The sequence below is a fragment of the Antedon mediterranea genome, chromosome 4 (genome assembly GCF_964355755.1).
Source record: "Antedon mediterranea chromosome 4, ecAntMedi1.1, whole genome shotgun sequence".
Classification (NCBI taxonomy): domain Eukaryota; kingdom Metazoa; phylum Echinodermata; class Crinoidea; order Comatulida; family Antedonidae; genus Antedon; species Antedon mediterranea.
Window position 1 is genome coordinate 33,457,484 of NC_092673.1, and position 15,992 is coordinate 33,473,475.

The 15,992-nt window shown below is 34.5% G+C and overlaps 1 protein-coding gene across 1 annotated transcript; it reads right to left on the reverse strand.

Annotated features, from left to right (window-relative positions):
• Positions 1–4,522: 4,522 nt before the first annotated feature.
• LOC140047362 (uncharacterized) lies at positions 4,523–14,615 on the reverse strand. The gene is made up of 6 exons (XM_072092341.1): positions 14,099–14,615; positions 13,327–13,522; positions 12,459–12,489; positions 10,350–10,508; positions 9,499–9,618; positions 4,523–6,823 (listed from the first exon to the last, which is right to left on the reverse strand). Exons 1-6 carry the CDS (start codon positions 14,176–14,178, stop codon positions 6,108–6,110), a joined length of 1,302 nt encoding a protein of 433 aa, XP_071948442.1. The 5' UTR covers positions 14,179–14,615; the 3' UTR covers positions 4,523–6,107.
• Positions 14,616–15,992: the final 1,377 nt, after the last annotated feature.

Below are 15,992 nucleotides of genomic sequence, written 5' to 3' on the forward strand. Positions count from 1 at the left end.
GTGCATACCACTGCCATATTTGGGCACATCACACAGACATGTTTTGTCAAACTAGTTTGATAGTGTAGACAGAGGGGACAATTGGTTGTGGTGTCTCTTTCTAGGACGTAGGCTCAGTAAAACGCAAACTTCCTTACACTCAGCACAAATAATTTGACCAATACAATAAAGAACATGGAATGACGATCACATTTTCAATGATTCTTAAGCAAACAGATTACCAATTTATTTTGCCGCACAAAGAAAAATTAGATATTGATGTTTTAGCACGATTCAGATTTTCCTTTTTGATTTGTAAATCGAAATTAAAAGAAAAGCTCAGTAGAGGGCGTCATAAGATCGTCACAAGATACTGGAGGTATATTCAGAGCGTCATTTCGACGATCGAGCATTCTCTACTTCTACGGAGCGCCATTTATGCCTTTATTTACTTCCGTAATAGAAATAGTACTACGGTAACTGGTTCAGTGGACCAAATTTAGCACCAGTGGAGCACAGTGATATAAAATAGAAATAAGTCACTAATTTTAATATCTTTTTGTATGTTAATACACTGTGCTCAAGTGTACCCAATTTGGAGCCAGTAGTGCATAGTGATATAAATAGAAACAAGTCATTTAATGTTAATATCTTTTCGTATGCTAGTACACTGTGCTCAAGTGGACACAATTTGGCGCCAGTGGAGCACAGTGATATAGAATAGAAATAAGTCACTGAATTTTAATATCTGTTCGTATTTTAATACACTTTGCTCAATTGAACCCTATTAGGAGCCCAGTGATATAAAACAGAAATAAGTCACTGAATTTTAATATCTTTTCGTATTTTAATACACTGTGCTCAAGTTGACCCAATCTGGTACCAGGGAAGCACATTGATATAAAATAGAAATAAGTCACTGAATGTTAATATCTTTTCGTATTTTAAGACACTGTGCTCAAGTGGACCCAATTTGGCGTCAGTGGAGCACAGTGATATAAAATAGAAATAAGTCACTGAATTGTAATATCTTTATACTTTAAAGGCCAGGTGCGGGCAAAAAATTTCTATTGATCATACATTCCAATAATTATCGATCTTTAGTTTCCCCTATGTTTCATATTTTTTTGGATTTTATTTGTGTTACACGAGCTTGTTGAAAATAAGCACTTTCTTATCAGTGGGGGGATAGTTCAAATTACACAGTAAAATCTCTATTCTTTTGTACACAAATTTTGTAAATAGAGAGGCATTTTAAAAAGCTATAAAAAATAAATGGTGTGGTAAAAAATGTTATCAGATGACTAAATATAGGTAATATAACTTGAATATTACATTTCTGATATTTTTATTCAACTTCAGATTTTTATTTTCATGCTATAGCAAAAATTATCCACCGTATATCCACCATCTTTTTTTACCATCTAGGGAGTCACCAGACATGTTATTACATTAGGTTAACTACCTAACTACTGAAAAAAAGTCTTCCTGGTTTTTATGGAATAATTTTGCCAAATTTTGTATTTGACCATATTAAGGGAAATTCATGTTTTTTCGTCTTAATTTTTTTTACAAATATTTGATTTATGTACAATTAACCAAATATTATATTTAAAATTCATGCCTGTACCTGAGCTTTAAAGATGTATTATCCCCCAAAAACATGAACAATGAAAATTACTAAAATCAAACTTCTGTAGAAAGAAAAACTCCGAAACAATGTTTTCACTTATAAAAAGACAAAATAAACGGTTAAATTCAACCAAAACCTGGCAACCAATCTGACTATTTTTGCTTTAAATGTTTTCAAGTAAATTTTTTTTTTCCGAGTATTAAAACATTTTTTTTTTTTTTGGGAGACAATATATCTTTAACTTTAATCTTTAGATTCGATTGTGAACGGTATATGTAATATGATGCATTTATTTGTAAATGTGTTCTTTCATATTAATTGGTCTGGTTTTATTATATATTAACCCACCATATTATATTATGTTTTTTATTTACTAATTGTGTATACAATGACTGTAGCCAAATGATGTATATATTATTGGTGCTCTTTCTTTGGCTACGGTACGGTCGAGGCGGTCATTATAATGTGTGCGCATTATCCGCGTTCGTTTAAAAGGTGCGGACATTGACTATGTAGGCCAATTGAATGTGGATATCCGTAAGTTGATTGGTGGAATGTTTGTGAATATTTGAAGACGTTTGTCATGTGACACATCTTCATAACGAGGCTTTCATTCATAGGCGTATACGTACGCAGTGACGGTGTGCGTTTATGCACATCAACAAGTGTAACGTACGGACATTGAATGTGTAGGCCGATCGGATTGGTTTGTGAATATTTTACTGTGTTTGTCATGTGACACGTCTTCATAACCAGGCTGTCATCACAATGTGTACGCAATACATGTGAGAATGTGTGTATACGCTTAAACCTACTACATACAGAAAATGTGTAATATTTTATATTATACAATTATTACAGGTTTCAGGTGATGTATTATTTCTTAGAATGACTTCCAAGGAATTGTAATAAAAGTTGTTACGAGATAATAAAGGATGAGAATTGATGAATTATTATTTTAAAAGAATTTTTACATCGATTAAGCATATTTGAATACCTACCAGTATGGTACCATACATGTTCGACAATACAGTGTCACATATCTCTCTTTACAAAAAAAAACAATATTCATTAAAAAGAAATATTCGTCGAGGTTCGAACCCCAGCCGATAGCACTCAAACCTGAGCATTACCCGTTACGCCACCAAGTACATGACTGAAAAGCTGATAATAGTCTATTTATACGTGTATTACGTAATTGATCCTTACGTCATAAATATCCTATTAACCTTGCTAAAACCAAAATGATCAGTTAGCTCAGTCGTCTGAACGTCGTGTTAACAACACGTATGTCGTGGGTTCGATTCCCACGCTGGTCGGTGGAATAGAGTTAAGGCTATGCGAGCCACTGTGTTTGAGGTTCATAGCATTATACGTCCCCCTTTCCACCACACATCTTGAGAAGGCACTAGCAATGCATCTGGTAATGATGTGGTGGAAACGAACCCAAGGCTGCTGTAGAGGGCCTTAGTGCTGAGGCAAGGAGAGCACAATTTTTACTCTTTTTTTTTGGCTTTCGCTACATGTATTTGATCTCGTAAATTTTATGTTTAGCGGCCTCAATTTTAATGTAAAAAAAGGAATTAATTATCTTCGTTACGCGTTACGTGTTGAGAAGAGAATGTATCTCTCATCATAGTCTGGTATGCCGTTCGTTGTTATAAAAAATGAGTGTGTGCAGGTGTAGTGGGAAAGATGGTATTGTTAGTCATTCGCGGTCAACGCGCCCCAATGTTAAATTTATATTTTGTTAATCAATGTTGCAACATTGGTAGCGAAATGTCCGATTCTTCATAGCAGTTGGTGTGTATGGCCGCACCGTCCCAGAATAAACATGTTTTAAACAGATAGTTTGTCTCCGATGGTTTTTGTATGGGGTTAATCATGGAGTTAACTCCATGGGTTAATGGAGAGTGAAATAAGATCAAATATAGAACATTTGCAAAGATGCCGATTTCCAGACCAATTCCGCCGCCGGGCTAGGCCATAGGCATATACGAAGTCGAGTTTTTAAAGTAGAAAACCCCACCTAAAATGTTGAAGTCGCATCTGGATAGTTGAAATTTTAACATTATCATAATTATCATAGGTGACTATGTATAGTAATAAGTATAAGTAAGTGCATTTCTGGGCTATATTTTCATTGCTCTGCCTCAACCATGAATGGGCTAGTACTGGAGACTTGTTATTTAATTAATTTTATATTTCAATTAATAGGTGCACTTTCCGGGGACAAGCTCATATATTGTACTGGTGAGTCTTATATAGTTTGTTTCATTCAAATTATGTAACGCTATTTTTTCGGGCGGGAACCTACTGTATACAGCTCTTTTTTTCAAAATTGTCTTTGCTCAGCCCCAAGCATGATGGGGTACTGAAGATTCTTATGCATGTTGTTTGAAAACATAAAAGATAAATTTGAATCAATATGAATGCCAGGATGTTTCTGTTTGTCAGGTTGTGATATGGGTATATACGAAACGATATTAAAAGTAGTGACTTTTATTTCTATTTTATATCACTGTGCTACCCTGGTGCTAAATTGGGTCCACTTGAGCAGTTACCGTAGTACTATTTTTATTATTAAAGTTAATAAAGGCATAAATGGCGCTCCGTAGAGAAGTAGAGAATGCTCCAGTCGTCAGAATGACGCTCTGAATATACCTCCTGTAGGCCTACAAACGATTAAATCAACGCATATTACATTTTTGAAAGAGTTTTAGTAGTGCGCTTATAGTGGCTCTTCTTTAAGCAGTCAGGCAGCATCTATTTTAGGCTAACTTTCAGTTTCCACTTAAAACCGCTTCTCTTCCGAATTTATTCGTATGAAACCGACAGCGCATGTGTAAAGAATTTCTTTTCTAATATAGGTTGCGGCAAACAGGAATACTACTCTGAACAACAATGGTCTAATTTAAAATTCAGCAAACCTTTTTATTTCAAATAATTCTATAAGCAATCAATAATATAAAAAGCTAATTATTACGGTAGCTTTTAAAAAAATGTAAAATAATTACCACAGTGACGACGACCAAAGTGGTTTACAAAAACAAAAGTTATTTTAATTAACAATATACAAACATTTTTATAATTTCAACTAAATATTTTCTGCTATTAATTCCAGTTTAGGTAATTTTCTAATTACATAGTACAACACTACCAAAAAGAAGTGTAACATAATTATATGGAATATACCACTGGAATTTGGGGTCGGGTTAGAGAGAATGAGCAGACAATTTTGTCACACTTCATTGTCTGATCTTCTTTAATATCGAGTCCCTGCAGATTATGGTGTATACAATTAATAATAAAAACGTATATAAACGAAATAGTTATGTTATCATATCTTAAAATATGAGGTACAGTAAATACAGAGAGGATTTAGTTATAGGCCTAGATATAGGCCTCAATACAGAGAGGATTTAGTTATAGGCCTAGATATAGGCCTAAATACAGAGAGGATTTAGTTATAGGCCTAGATATAGGCCTCAATACAGAGAGGATTTAGTTATAGGCCTAGATATAGGCCTCAATACAGAGAGGATTTAGTTATAGGCATAGATATAGGCCTAAATACAGAGAGGATTTAGTTATAGGCCTAGATATAGGCCTAAATACAGAGAGGATTTAGTTATAGGCCTAGATATAGGCCTAAATACAGAGAGGATTTAGTTATAGGCCTAGATATAGGCCTAAATACAGAGAGGATTTAGTTATAGGCCTAGATATAGGCCTAAATACAGAGAGGATTTAGTTATAGGCCTAGATATAGGCCTAAATACAGAGAGGATTTAGTTATAGGCCTAGATATAGGCCTAAATACAGAGAGGATTTAGTTATAGGCATAGATATAGGCCTAAATACAGAGAGGATTTAGTTATAGGCCTAGATATAGGCCTAAATACAGAGAGGATTTAGTTATAGGCCTAGATATAGGCCTAAATACAGAGAGGATTTAGTTATAGGCCTAGATATAGGCCTAAATACAGAGAGGATTTAGTTATAGGCCTAGATATAGATGATGTACTTTCAATGGACTGGAAATATTACTAAGAAAAGTAGAATCTTCGTGTGTACGAGAGTTTCGATTATCTTGGTATATTACCATACCTGACGTGAATTTTCTAAACCAGCCCAGCCGTTATAAGCATTTTATAAAGCTTGGTTATCAATTGGACGCAACGCAACGGCGTAGGTACAACCGCAAGCAAGTTGACCAAGCACAAGTGACAGTTCGGATGATCCGCCGCGTCCTGATTGGTCAAATTACTTGCAGCGCGCTTGGTGCTTGTGTTGCGCTTCCAAGGACGAACCTAGCTTAATTTTAAACCCATCTCTCTTTTATTCAAGACTGTTAGGCCCTATGCGTTTTTTATAATACTAAGATTAAGAAGAAAGATTTACCAAAATGAGATCATGGAATGGAGACGATTGAACATGAGAGGATTTGAGAAAAGCAGAAATTTGATTTAATTGTAATTAACACTGTAAAATATTAAACTTCAGTATCTTCACCATCTGAATATTCTCGATTAAGAACTACGTGATCCTGATTGTCACTTATTCCATTTTCTACGTTTCCATTTAATTCGCCAGCATCTTCTCCATTTTCCATAAACTTTAAACTGACAGATGATGACCTTTCCTTGACTTCCTGATCATATTCGTCTTCCTGAACTACCTCCTCTCCCTCGTCATAATCTTGCTTGCTGCTTTGATCGTCATCAAACTCTTCCATGTCGCCTATACCATTCAATTGTTCCCAATCTTCTTCGCTTAACTTATTCGCTAAACTTCCTTCCTCGTGCAGTTCCCCATTATTATATTCTGCTTTAATAACCTCCTGTTGTACAACGTCTTCTGAAATTACATCCGTCCCAACCGCGTCGCTAGCTGCGCGTTTAACGCTTTCTTCTCGTTTTCGTACAATCTCCTCAGCTTTCCTTTTTGACGGTGTTCGCGTCAACGGTGAGCGTTCATGTTCCGGTTCTGGTTCGGACTCTGGGTCTGACTCGGGCTCTTCTTTAACATCTAATGATACGTTAACTTTGTTAGCAGGAACGTTCTTTTTATATTCACCCGGCATGTTTCCATTACCTATAGGCTTGTAATGCGCTACAATAACATATTTATTTTTGTTCCTCATTTTGGCTTTAGCGACTCCAAAGTCGGTGGAATTTTTCCAAACCATTTGTGTGAAGTGACTGGTATCTGTGGAACAAAAAAAAAGGCATGCATTAATATCAAATATTGTTGATTTATTAAATAAATAACCAAAGATGCCAATACAAGATTTTGTGAGATAGCTAGAAACTTGATATTTAGTGTCTTTAATGGGATAGAAAAAGAGACAAAAACTGAAGTTTTAGGTTACATCATCCAAGATACGATTGTATTTTATTACACGATGAAGACTAGTCTAGGTTCCATACTTTTTTATATAACAAGATAAATATTTTGGCAAACATGACGTTTCATACGTAAAATACTTTATCTCACGAAGAAGCGTGGGGCGTGCAAGTCTAGATATAGACGTTTAACCAATCAGAAACAGAGCAGTCAAACAGCACCCGGATGTTAAATATTTTCCGCTCGTCTTTTTGAACGTGTAAGAAACATCAAAAAACGGGCAAAGAACTTAAACTTCTTTGGAAACATTGTGGAGAAACGAACAATAAAGAAAACAATTATGTTTTATATTGCAAATTTTACCTGGATTTTAAAACTACTTTTTACAAGAGAGATGTCTGTTACATGGAGACTGCCACAGACATAGAATGAATGGTGAGTAGGCACTTCATTTTGTATTCAGAATGCCTATGTTAACACTATGGGATATGACCGGTTGGGCCGCCGACAAGTTGAGCCGCCGGTGATTTCTATGAAACGCCCAGTGCATGCGTCTTTTACGACATTTCGCGTAGTGATTAGGATGTTGTCCTAGCCTAGTAGCCTACACAAGTTCATGGTCTTGGTTTATTGGTCATGAAAATGAATAATATATAATTACATATTACAATTTACAACAAAGCAAAGGAAAGTAGTAATATTTAATAATTTAATTGTTTTAATCTTTCGAGGAAAAAATTCAGTGCACTCATAATTTTTCTCGCGTGTAGGCCTAGGCCTACTACCACGTAAAGCTTTACGTGGTATATATGTTATGCGCGATTTGAACGATTTGCGCAATTTGAAATTGCGCAAAAAAAATCCTTGCGCAATTTGAATTGAAACATGTGTTTCAAATTGCGCAAGCAACGTATTAAATTGCGCAAGTAATCTGCAAATTGCGCAAGGTTTTTCGACAGATTGTGAAATCATGCACACCCATATTTTTATAGTAATTTCTAAGAATGATTCAAAATTAAAGATAAATATCGCATTTCCTTATTTTAGTAGTGCAAATATTGTTATAAGTTAGCATACCGTCGAAGAACCGACGAAGGAAAACGAAGCGGTGGTGTTCCACCAGGCGGGCGCGGCGCGGGCTGCCGGCTATACTACTCTAGCCTAGCTAGGGTCTGGACTACTGATACTGACTAGGTTACATGGCCTAGCTTAAACTAATATTAAAAACTTAATTTTTACATTTATTTTGATTTATTTCAAGTTACAGTGATAATATTATTTAATTGTAATAATAAATGTTATGTATTTATTATACACATGTTATCTTCGCATTTATTATGTTTTATTTTGAGTTATTTAGTTTCCAATAAATTATTATAATACCCATTGTCTGGTAGAATTTTGTTGCGCAATTTGAAAATTTACAGTTCGTTTTCAAATTGCGCAAAGGTGTCATATTGCGCAAGAACTATCTTGCGCAATTTACAAATTGTGCAGCGCAATTTAAAATTGCGCAAAGATTTTCTTGCGCAATTTGAAATTGCGCAAGTTGATTGCGCAATTTGAAATTGCGCAAAAAAATCCTTGCGCAATTTTAAATTGCGCAAGAATTCTTTGCGCAATTTTAAATTGCGCAAGAATTTTTTTGCGCAATTTCAAATTGCGCAAATCGTTCAAATCGCGCATAACATATAGTTAGTAGGCCTACACGCGAGAAAAATTAAGTCACGTTGTCTCTCAGGACTAATTAATAGAGTATTAACATTCTTCGAATGAGGTTAAATAAATACTATTTTTTATTTACTAATCTTTTAATATAATATTTTATTGAATTTTACAATTTTAATACACAAAATATTTTACTAAAAAACGTGATTTTATGTAATTATTTTACCGAAAAATGGAGTAGGCCTAGCCTAGTTCATACAACTGCCGACTGCTGAGGGGCAACATGTTTACGTCATTTTTGGCTAAAAACGATCACTTTCGGTGATATATATTTTGGAATCTACAAGCAAGATTTTCATAATTATTTAAATATAATATTTAATAATGTATATACTAAAAACCATGATATATAAACTTTTGAATGTACATCGTTATCCCTATATATAAATAGAACGAGCACCGGCGGAAAGTTAGCATTTGGCGTTCCATAGAAATAACGTTTTTCTGGCGGCGGCTCAAAATTGTCGGCGGCTCAACTTGGCCTAATCCAAAACTATGTGACCGTGCCGAACATGTTGATGGCGTAGGCTAATTCGCTGACCTGACACCGGGTCAGACTACTTTAAGCATAGCCTACATACACAGGGCCTAGAAACATATCCTAATTAATTACTGAGAATTTAATAGACCGCTCCTAAACTGCTGTCATTGGCGCTAATGACAAATAGTATATTTGAAAAGTACGTTTTAAGAAACCTAATAGGCCTAGCCTAGGCTAGGCCCTATTTTTGTACGTCAAAACAAATTTCATATCAGGCCTAGCTAGCCCAGGCCTAGGCTAATTCGTCTAACCTCGTTCAAATACTTACTATATTGCCACATAGGCATGTCAAACTTGTAGGCATCTACTTCTTCAAGCCACGATTCCACAACCTGACTTCCAGACACATTTTCTTTGTCTTCGGTTATCAAAATATTCTCACCATAAACTAATAATATACAAACATAAAAATAATACAATTATTAAAATCGATGTGTGGTGTTAAAAATGGCTTAATATTTGTTGTTTATTAATATAATTACAACCCAATGACGTTTCGATTAAATCTTTTTTTAACAATAAATTGTACTGGTGAAGGGGTAGTTTTGCCCGCTTGCTCTGTTAATTGTTCTTTGTTTTACGTTATCGTTTTGATTTAGCTTTTTGCTTATTTTATTTTGTACTCCATTGAGATCCAGCCACGGATACGTACCCACACCATTATCAGTTTTCAATAATGTGCCTTTGGATTTAATAAATCGTAATCAATTAAATTAATTCATTATACATATCTGGTTAATACAGTAACTTAAACCACTGATAAGTTGTGATTAGGCCTACAGGTATTTTATTATCAGTCAATGAGTAGGTGTACTGTATAAAACTTAGATGATGAGGATTTAGCCAAAACTGATAGAGTAAGGTCTACCGCGGAATTAAAAACATGTTTGAAAGATAGTGTTCACAAACTTGTTAGAGCTGTGCATTATGCAGTATTATGATTGATTTGTGGGAGCCAGTTAGTATTTGCCTCCAATAGAAACTAAGAAAACATCAAAGATAATGCAAAACTCTAAGTATAGTATAATAAGAAACAAAAGTGAAAAGATTGCCAATATTAGGGTCATTCTTTGTCTTAAGTTTGATAGGGAAAATAATAGGTAAATAATATATAATCACCTCTATTTTCACTATGTTGTAAATATCCTTTGTTTGCCAGTTTTTTTGCCCATTCTTTAGCAGTGGTGGCAGCGTCATCAGACCAGTTCATTTGTGGAATACCAAATTCCTCTCGCACTGTATTATGAGCCGTCAGACAGGCTGATTGAAACTTGTTGGCTAAAATTAGAAAAATGAAGAGAAAAAATGTTGTAATTACAAACAGAAACTATTGGTTGTTAGGGAGTTTTAGGGACAGTCCTTTGGTTGTTATGGAATTTAGGGACAGTCCTTCTTCTGATTAGCGATCACTTTCAGAACAAACGTTTTACACTTTGTAGATGGTTTAGTATTCTTTGAGTACTTTTGAACGACCTTTATAGCGACCACTTTTATTTATTTTCCTTAAATTATTTCACTTAATAAATAATAAGTCTTTCCTTTCCATTAAATTGAATTTATTTGGATAGGATATTTGTTTAATTTTAAGGGTAGCCCAAGTGTGAATGGTGAATACGGCCACTACTGTCTTTAAATTTCGAATTTAAATTACTTTAGGAAAGCTTTTTTCTAACTAGCGATCACTTTCGGAACGAATGTTCTAAACCTCTTCGAGAGTTTAGTCTCTACTTGTTGAATAATCTTTTTCTAATTAGCGACCAGTTTTTTTTCTCGGATATTTCGCGTGTCAAGTTTAACGTCGGATTTCACCTGCTCAGAACCGTGGTATTATGAACGCCTTGGTTTGGAGAGAATAATGCAAATTACTCAAGACTATTAGGAATAAACCACTTCATATACATGATGCATTCGTTGTTATTTATTTAATCATAGTAGCAATCAACTGATTTTACTACTGTTGTAATTTGATTGATATAGCAAATTAACATCATGATTTCTCTGACAATTTTATCAATATACTGTACATAGCAGCACGTAATCATGTAGAAAGCTCAGGCGTCGGAGGAGCAATTTCATATTCGAGTATTATTATCCTTCATAATTTGGTCTCCACATGTTTACCATTTGCTTATTAATTTTACAAACGATACGCAGTTAATGGTTCATAAAGCTGGAAATAGGTATAATTGCATTGGTGTACTAGTTATTAACGGTTCAAACTTCAGTCAGCCGCGGTAACAGCAGGTTGATGGGCCTTGGTCACGAAACAGTGTAGAACGTAGTTAAATCCCTATTTAGGCCTAACTTTGTAAAAAAAAAAAGATAGGTATAAATAATATAAAGCCTACGACAAAAGTGCAAATGTGATAATCAAACGTATATTTTATATAGACAATTGTACATTTTTTTAACATATAGGTATGGTCGCCCTTGTTACAATAAACTACCGGTAATTCAATCTCAGCTTGATATACATACACACACATACTTCGGATCGAAATGCAAAGAACAAAATGTTTTAATAATTTTGCTTGTAACTGTAGCTTGTTTAATAAAGATATATGTAGCTTTGTATAAACAGATAATACAGTAAACATCTTACATTTAAATTACATTGTACAACATTCCTCCTTTGTTCAACAGTAAATTAACATAAAAACAGAACTTACTGTACAAGTAAATGCAAAGCTATATAGCTGATTATTATTATGGTCATTATGGACATGCTTGATATTACCAACACCTTACAGTACATTACTGATAAATACACCCAATGGTATAATACCATTTAGTCAGCCTTAAGCAGTAGCCTACACTCAAAGTACACCAGACTCATTACATTAATATACACATACTAGACAACCAACATCAGTGACGTCACGAAGGATACGCAGCCGATGCGCGCGCATGACGTTGAAATCTGCGCGTGCGTTAACTGTATGTCCCACATTTTTTCACTGACGATTTGCATACATACCGTATAGATAATAGGATTATTAGAAAACATATTGTTTGTATACAATAATTACTCCATAAAAACGTTTATCGCCGTGTTAAAATGCATAAACATAAATTATCTAAATGGAGCTATTATTTACGTATGCATATGCAAAATAACTGTATAACTATAATCTTGTTTTTAAGAGAAAAGGATGCATGTGCTGTGCTTTCAAAGTGTGTGTATTCATTTAGCCCTAGAATACAAGCAGTTTGAAAATAAGTTCTTACGCTTTGGTGTGTTATCCTCTGTTTCTGGAGGCTGGAAAATAATATAAATATATTTATTATGAAAATATTAATAGCCTATTAAAACCAGTAGTATACTCTGATTTTCTAATATCATAATTTATATTCATAAATTGCGAAATCGAACAATTAATGTTGTTCTCCAAAATGCAAAAACAGAGAACCATTCCTTTGGTTCGGTGGACACTGCTATTGAGAGGACATTTTCCCGTGGAACGAATGAGAGGAAATAAGTGTTTTGAACTCTATGGCCAATCCTTATTCAGAGAACACCGCATTATAAAGGGTTATCAAACGAAAAATACATAAAATATTATTCTGTTGGTAGATCATTGTTTAATATCTCATATGATTTTAACTGCCAGCATCTTTCCCAAATATATTTTAACATGTTTAGTGTTGTGAATTGTAAGGCCGGTTAATATGTATTATTCTGTTTCAAACGTGTGTAAAGAGTTGTTAAATAGCAGTTGATTGTTGAGTAGTCTGTTGCCGTAACATTGTGTGTTTTCACACGCCATAGTGCCAAAAAAGTCAATGGATTATGGTCCTGATCTCAATTAATTGTCCTTCATTGTCTTCTACGTTTTATTAATTAATAGTGTTTGTTTTTGTAATTGTGGTCGGGAAGATATTTAAACACCAATTATATAGGAGTTATTTAAGTTTTAAGGACGATAATGAGGCCTGAAGAGAGATGATAATGAGAATGTTAGGAAAGTGGAAGTTTCTAAACGAATTTTTTATTGGAAAAGAACTTATTTTCCAAAATGAAATATGATTAAAATAAATAATTATTTACAGACCTACTTTATACAGTAAATCCGATATTATAATTCTGTAGGCCTACCTGAGGAATGTCCTCGGGAAATACAAATATTGTAGGAATAGCAGTATGTTTAAGACGAGTTTTTCCTTTATACATTTCAAAATTATCTGGAGTAAAATGTCTGGAGCACAACAGTGTCCTTGCTTTTGGCATCCACTTGCCCACATTCATGTTCATTACCCATATCCACAGTCTGTTTGAGTCTCGGTGGGGAAATCTAAAAAGACGATCATTCATACATTTCAGCATTATATAATATCCTGTTAATCGTTGGCGGTAAACGCTTAACAGACTCTTGCAGAACTAAGATTGTTTGGCCAAAGGAACCGTAGTCTATTATTTTATTTAAGTCAAACCTTGTGAGCTCAGACCTACTCTAGGCCTACCTTATATTTGAATAAAATGTATAGGATACCGTATTCTAACAAGAAGCAACTAGCCCTTTTAAAATGGTTTATATATACGTACTGTCATAGCTTACTCATGTCACCTAGGCAAAGACAATCACAACAGCTATTCGGTAACATTAGACTTTCTACCACAAAATTAACAGCTTTGTTAGTTTAGTTTTAGTATTATACAGTACATTGTTGTCGGTTGGTTATTTTCCTTTTTTTTAAATTAATGACGAATTCACATTCTATATAAACTCCATGACTATCAGTTAAAGATATTTCTATCTCCCATCAGTGTTGAAGTTAGCCCAGACAACTATCAGACATTTGTATTTTATAGATCTAAACACAATCGTTACATTGTGCAATGTGAAATTAGATGAAAGACGGTGCCTTACCTGTGGAACGTAATTCCTTTCTCTCTAGGTATAGTCTTATCATGGTATTTACAACCCTGAGCTGAACACTGTAATGGCATTTGGCTGCAAGATGATGTTGATAGCTTCAGACTTTAAACTGACAATACGGTTTCAATCTATCTTCTCAATCGCCGTCAAGCGTTTTTAGACATACATCCGTTTAATGGTACCACTTTACACATGTACCATCACAGTCGATAATAGTTGTTGAATTTAAGGTGATGTATTCTGCAAATGCGTGACTTACCATGGCGGTTACACAACTGGATATAATCCAAATGGACACTATTATATAAACATTCGAACGTTACTAATATCAAATGTTCATTTGCATTTTATTCACCATTGGTTTTCAAACAGATCAGTCGCGTCTCCGTCCGTCTGTACGCACTAATAATATCGCATTTGTTAAAATAAGCCTTTTAATTACAGGTCAGCGAATCAAACAATATAGCCAACTTTAATCAATCGCACTTCGGTAATCAATATTTTACAGTAAGCATAAAGGAGGCCATATCGTTAGATCATCTTCAGCATTGATATTCATATATACATTAGGCCTATGATAGTCATACATTCAATGTATCAGACCCGAAATAACATTCGTTCGCATGGGAGCAAATTTAATCGTCCCCTGTAAGAGTACAATTGCAATGAGATAACATTGTTTTGCGGCATGTTCACACACGAGTAAATTAAATACCGTGATATGCAGCTCTAAACGCTATATACGCACATTGAATGCGGTGCACATTAGATCAATTCTCCACAATTTTTCTATCGAACTTAGCACCTTGATGCAAATATACATAACGATCGTTCTCGTGTGAAAGAACCGTTAAACATTGACAAATATAGTTGAAAATTGCTCCAGTGGGAACCAAGCAAGTGAATGTGTTGGACCTGCAGTAAACTGTTTTATTACATTGTGATTATATAGCAATTTTAGACTAACGATGCGTGTTAATTGTAAAGTGCAATTTAGGCCATTGGCTAGCGATAGGTATGTTTCAGTGTCTATCCCGGGAATATGCATTTCCCTTTTGTATACAGTTTTTAAAGTAATTTTTTTGTGTAATTTGTATGGACGCACCATCTACGCATGTGTGCCACTGTTAAAAAAGTGTTGTTCCAAATAAACATTATGTTATACATTGACAGTTGCTTCAGGTTGCCAGTCTTATTAATAGTTTGGACATGAATTTCCATTATGACGACGCGTGTTTGTTGTCAATATCGCAGATTTCCCCATACATACATTTTACATACCTTATTTATTTCAGCACATGGCGGCAGGTTTAGTTTCATTCTTTTAACTGATATGAGTTTGTGATAGGCTTATGTGTATAGTTAGATGGATGTGTTGTGTGCGAATGGGTATTTAGCTATGATGGGTACTGATATGCATGTTGTTGTTAATATCACACCATCAGATATCGTATATAATTTAGTCTTCATCATTTTTACACTATTATTTTTTATTAACTAGTGTCTCTATTATAATTAAACTTCATTGTGACTTAGCTAGCGTGTAATATTGCGTAAAAATCCCTGTTTGTTAATCTGAAACTTCGACCCAGGACTATGGGGCGCCATAAGCAGCAAATGATGTGTATAAGCCTTGTATTTAAAACGAATAATGTGTGCTACATCAAATAGGCTGTGGAATGTGTAAATGACATGGTAGGCCTAGGTCCCAAGTCTCTATAATTGTTGCTAATTTTGTTATTAGGCCTACTGTAGTAGGCATACTGTACAGTACGGTATTCATTTTATCATGTGCGCAAATAGTCGGGCATTTTGATTTTAGTCTGTAAGCTAATGTTTCAGCTCAAGTGTTATGGACCCTCTGGGAGAACAGTCTTAAATGATA

Bases quoted from the DNA above. Each gene is read 5' to 3' on its own strand.
- LOC140047362 (XM_072092341.1), bottom strand. From the start codon at position 14,178: ATGCCATTACAGTGTTCAGCTCAGGGTTGTAAATACCATGATAAGACT. The intron at 9,619-10,349 runs GTGATTATATAT...GTATATTATTAG, and splicing joins ACAACATAGTGAAAATAGAG to TTTATGGTGAGAATATTTTG. The intron at 6,824-9,498 runs GTAAGTATTTGA...TTTGTTCCACAG, and splicing joins CATGCCTATGTGGCAATATA to ATACCAGTCACTTCACACAA.